Raw genomic sequence first — 5649 nt, forward strand, 5'->3', positions numbered from 1 at the left:
GAGAGAGAGAGAGAGAGAGAGACACACACACACACACACTGAACGGCCGCTGGACTCCATTAACGCAAAAGCCTCCAGGAGCTCCGCCGCTGGACGCGATTTTGTTCTTTTTCGGGAACCTTCCTCATGATAGGATTAAATACGCGGTCGAAGGAAAGAAAACGCGCAGCGTGCTGAAGCTCCGGGGACTGAAGTGGTGTTTTGCGGATCTGTTTCGGCGTATTTGGGAAGGTTAGTGAACGCTATGATTTCACCCAGGCTCTCTCAGGATCGGTCTGGCGTACGTTACTCCGCAACTCTGAATACAAACCGTTGCGCTCTTCAAACCCGACTGCTTACTTTAATTCGAAAGCCTACGCTCGTATTCGACCAGAAAGCGAGTAAACCGTAACTTTCCCAGTGGTTTCGGTGTGTTTTCTATCATTGACCTCCTGGCTCTCTGTGTTTAGCTGGCGTTTGGAGCGGGGCTGCTGACGTCATCGGAGCCCTGGCTCGAGTTTGACCGTTAGTTTCGGAGCTAACTTACAGGTTTAACTTCACTAAACTAAAACCACCATAACCTCCAGGATTTACTGCGATTTATAACATGGGGCGGCTGGTATGATTTAACTACTTAAGCATTTAGTTCACACAGATTTCTAGAAACAGCCATTCAGTTTAAATGTGCTTTTTTGGCATGAACTGTACCGTCTGTAATGTACAATATGTAATATTTAATAACTCTAATATCATTTTCCAATCCTAAAGTGTTTTATGTGTTGTTGTTTTTTTGCACATCTACTTGCAGTTCATTGATAAAGTGTTGTGTCTGTGTACATTGCTATTAGCTCAGAAAGTAAGGTTAGTGTGCTGCCTCTCTGGAGTGCATCATAAGTGCTCAGTCCAAAATGTTGTCTAGGTGGGAAGCTGACTAGCTTTTGAGATCTATCATTTTAAAGCACTCTTAAGAGGGCACTTACTTGCCGGGCATTTGGTGTGAGCTAGCTGGTGCGTATTTGATGGTCTTGTATTTTAGTTTTTATGTTTTTGCTGTCTTAGTTCTGTTTTATATGTTGTTCTATTGGAAAGCACTTTGGTCAACATGAGTTGTTTTTAAATGTGCTGTACAAATAAACCAACAAACAAAAAAATCTGTATTTCAGTCTGAAGGGCTTTGATTTTGATTTAGCCTGTAGGCCACTAGTTGCTGAAGTTGACCGATCATAATGGTCTTTGATGCTGTTTCTATAGGATGGCGTTGGACGGTATACGGATGCCGGATGGCTGCTACGCAGACGGGACCTGGGAGCTGAAGATGCATGTCACTGACCTCAACAGGGACGTGTCTCTCAGAGTCACCGGGGAAATCCACATCGGCGGTGTGATGCTCAAACTCGTGGAGAAACTCGGTACGTACAGTTTCCACCCTTCAGGATGAGTTTGCGGTCACCGAGCCGGACAATGCTCACGCTTACCGCGGTTTCATTGACTCACGGTCGGCTTACACACGATTGTTCACTGGAAACTGAAATATAGTACACAGATTCAACTATAATTCATCATACACTGAATTCAGACGTCCAGCGTAAAGTTTAATGTGAACTTAGTGATTCCTGCTACTCTGTAGCAGGTATTCTTACATTATTTATAATAATAAACCAATATATATATAGACCAAACTGTTTAATTGGTTAATATTTGCTAGATTTCAGACTATAAGCATTGACTGAGCCATAATAGCAAATGTGCTATTATGAAAACTCTAAAAACATTGTCAGCCAATCAGAAACCAGCTGACTTTAAAGAGCTCCAGCATTTAAACTGGCAAACTTCATCTTGCACATATAATAAACAGAACATAAGTTGGTGTGGATGCTAAAATAGTTATGTTCTTGGTGTGAACGGGCCATCATCAATTGGTTTTATCAGCCACCCTGTTCTCTAGATGTTGAATCGGTTAATGAAAAACCTTAAAGGTTGATTGCTAATTATTCCCTTGCATTTGTTTTTGTGTCAGAGATTGAGACCAATTTATTTTGGTTAGAAACGAGGGTTTGGATGATATTAAATGTACCATAGTCTGCTTCCTCGCTGTTTTCTTGCAGTTCATCCTTGTTTAGAGCTACAGAACAAATCAGCCTTTGTTTCCGTGCTCTTCCCACTCCATGAAGACATGGTTATATGAAAGAGGAAGATGGAGAACACATGTCTACTAATTCTCCCTTGTGAAGGGCTTGCTGTGTTAGCAGCTACATTTTTCTGAATGTGTTGTTTGGTGTGCTTGTCGGCACTTAATAGTGGCTTAAAAAAAGTGTTGCTGTAAACTATCAGCTGTGGCATCTGTTGTTATCTTCTCTGCTGTTGAATGTGGCACACCAGGACCTCCTGCGGCTCTACCTTCATCTTAGTGCAACGATGTAAAAAGCAGCTTTGTTTGAGGGTAGATGTGTGAGAAAACTCATTCAGGGTCTAGTTACCCATGCATTAACCCTGTAAACTCTTCAGGAATGTGTAGTGGTGCTATGGGAGAGAGCTTGTGCTAGTTTAAAGCACATGTTAGCTATTAACCCCTCAGAGAGAGAGACTTTCAAACATCATTTCTTCATGCATGCTGCTGGAGGATTCCTGCTTGGAGCAAAACAAAAATGTCAGTGCTTCGTTACTGTCTTTTGGTGTTGAGAAATATTGTCTGTTGGCTCATTAAACAAACAGTGGCACAGCTCTTGCGATGCCAAATACTATATAGATAATATGCATAATAAGACGCATTATGCGATATACAAAACCAGTCCTAGCACCAGAGTTGGCTGTGCTGTTGGTCATCAAAATCGTCTTTGTACTATTATTAGGCCCACACGAAATTTGTACAGTACGCAGAATTAGAAAACCTATGATTCACAAATTCCTACTCATCCTTCACCCACTGTGTGTTTCTTTATTATATATTTTGCCTTCAGCTGCCATTAGGAGTGCAGTACTCTTTGCTCCGTTTACCTTTCTGCTCGCTTTTGACCCTTTTCAAAATGGGTTTCAGACTCTGTTTGGATCTGGATATTAGTACTATTTTTGTCTGTTGGCTCGTTAACCCTATAAAGACTATTGTATCATATTTGATACTTACGTTTACATTTACATTTACATTTTTTCATTTAGCAGACTTATCCAAAACGACTTACAATTGAGGAATACAACAAGCGATTCATCATAAAGAGGCAAATGAACACTGGAAGTGCTCGTAATACAAAGTTTCAGACATTGTTCAGATTAGTACAAGCTAGACAGGGAGGGATTAAGGAAAGGGTAAAGAGAGTTTATTTATTGATTTATTTTTTTTAGGATACAGTCAAATGTTGACGAAAGAGATGAGTTTTCAGCTGTCGCTTGAAATTGTCAGGGATTCAGCATTCCGGATGGGGGTGGGAAGATCATTCACCAGTCAGGAACAGTGAACGAAAATGTTCTGGAAAGTGATTTTGTGATGGTACCACGAGGCGTCGCTCACTTGTAGATCTCAGGCTTCTGGAGGGGATGTAGATCCGTAAGAGTGAGTGGAAGTAGGACGGTGCTTAGCCTGTGGCTGTTCTATATGCAGGTCTCAATGTCTTAAACTTGATGCGAGCCACAACCGGTAGCCAGTGCAGGGAGATAACGAGAGGTGTGACGTGGCCCTTTTGGGCTCGATGAAGCCAAGTCGTGCTGCTGCATTCTGAATCATTTGAAGTGGTTTGATTGCACATGATGAAAGTCCAGCCAGAAGAGCATTGCAGTAGCCTAGAAATGACAAGGGCCTGGACAAAAAGTTGTGCAGCATGCTCCGTTAGGAAGGTCTGATCTTTCTGATGTTGTGCAGTGCAAACCTGCATGATTGAGCGGTTTTTGCAATGTGGTCTTTGAAAGTCAGCTGGTCATCAAAGATCACGCCAAGATTTCTGAACATATAGCCTATGCAAAGTAAAGGTTCAATTCAAATGTGTTTTTTCTGACTGTTATTTCATAAGTCAGGCTTTACAGGGTTAAACAGATCAGCGGTACTGCAGGTTCTTGGATGCTTTGAGCTCTCTGGATGCCAAATACCATACAGATAATGTGCACATGTGTTCATTTTCTCTTTTGACATATTGTGGAATCTGAAGTAATGGATAAGGTGAAACCACCATCATATTGTTAGAGTTGGTTTGAGTAGAGCCGTGCCGATCATGACAGGGTTATGCTGTTTGTTTTAATCTTGAGCTGTTTGTCACTAATCTTATTTGAATCTTTCCCTTCATCCTGCTGTAATATTGGTGGATATTTAAGAACAGGCGCTTCTAAATTGTTCTCAAGTGACCGCCATCACATGATGAGCTCTGTGATTGGTGGAAAGAGGTCGAATGACTCTTCTTTCTGTGACTTTCATTTTGGCCTTTTGTGATCACTGTGAGCTCGACCTGTCTGTCCTGCTTTAAGAAGACAAAGATGCCATACGCCTCTGGCGTTCATGACCTTTTTGTCTCATGAAATTCATTCTGTACCCTTGACATGATATGCCTGTCCTGCTCATCTTTTCTTTTACATTTATAAAGTACTGAAGTCTGTTGTTTGGTCTTTGCTGTAATTTAGAACTACGAGTGTATATGCAAACCTCAATTGAACCAGCCAAACATCTCTCATATTGGCCTTTGAAATGAAAAGTTGCTGTTTAGTAATAGCAACACATTCTTTTTAAAGTAACACAATTGATTATATTTTGTAGAACAAAATGCCACTCATTTGTTCAGTTGTCCAGTTCATTTGTGCAGCTTAGTGCTTTTCAGACTCTCCAAATGTATTCCGATCATCTCAGGATCACTTATAATGTGCAACAAATTCACTTTGACATTTGTGCAGTTCTTAATAATCTTAGGTATTCATTTCAAACAAGTTAACTGAACTTCCTTAACTCACTTAAATGCTTGCAGGAAGCTGTGTTGGACACAGCCAAAATTAGCCTGTAAATAAGAGTCCTGAGCACAGCTTGACCAAGTAACATTTTGTCATTTTTCGCATGGATTATTTTATCTTATGGTATTAGGGTTGGGTACCGAAACCCGTTACCAATATGGCACCGGTACCTATGTAACCGGTATGTACTAGAACCGAATCCAAACGCAGATTTCGGTGCCATGTCTGAGTGATCGATTGAAATATTTGTCCTCTGGTTCTCCAAAACGGACATAAGAAGCATCATCACTGGCACCGCACGTGAAAAACAATTTCCCGACTGAGAAAATGCACGTGAACTCAAGTCGGAAAGCTCTAATAATACAAATCCAACACATCTTTGTAGTAACGAGAGTGTCCATGTTGTTTCCACACTCCGACTTAAAAGCACAACTCAGGGACATATCCTCTTTTTGGACCTACAAAAATGCGTCTGGCAGGGATTTCTTAATTGCCCGAAATGTCTGGGATTCGGCTGTTTTCTTAATCCCACTCCCGCTGAATCTCTGACCATTGCCGCCTGCTCCCGCAACGTGTTTCGCTCCCGGGATTTTCGTGTCCACTCATTCTAATATTGTATATAATTTTGGCACATCAGGGAGCCGCCCTCAGGATGCGGTGTATTTAAATATTTTTTAATGAGCGTTTGCGCTGTTTACTTTCACTTTCGATTTCGCGATCACACGCACTCTGTGTAAAGGGAGCAAACAC

The 5649-nt window shown here is 41.4% G+C and overlaps 1 protein-coding gene across 4 annotated transcripts in view; it reads left to right on the top strand.

Annotated features, from left to right (window-relative positions):
• The first annotated feature begins 28 nt into the window (after nucleotides 1–28).
• Nucleotides 29–5649, top strand: part of LOC107687831 (fermitin family homolog 2) — a 75343-nt gene continuing 69722 nt past the window's right edge. For 3 of the 4 annotated variants that reach the window (XM_016485302.1, XM_016485304.1, XM_016485305.1), the window contains exons 1-2: nucleotides 29–231; nucleotides 1231–1388. In XM_016485302.1, the coding sequence (XP_016340788.1) occupies nucleotides 1232–1388 (157 nt within the window). In that variant the 5' untranslated portion in view covers nucleotides 29–231; nucleotide 1231. Of the gene's footprint in view, nucleotides 232–579; nucleotides 599–1230; nucleotides 1389–5649 lie in introns of those variants that run through there. The other variant, XM_016485303.1, reaches the window with a different exon arrangement.

The sequence above is a fragment of the Sinocyclocheilus anshuiensis genome, unplaced genomic scaffold (genome assembly GCF_001515605.1).
Source record: "Sinocyclocheilus anshuiensis isolate Anshui unplaced genomic scaffold, SAMN03320099.WGS_v1.1 scaffold197, whole genome shotgun sequence".
Classification (NCBI taxonomy): Eukaryota; Metazoa; Chordata; class Actinopteri; order Cypriniformes; family Cyprinidae; genus Sinocyclocheilus; species Sinocyclocheilus anshuiensis.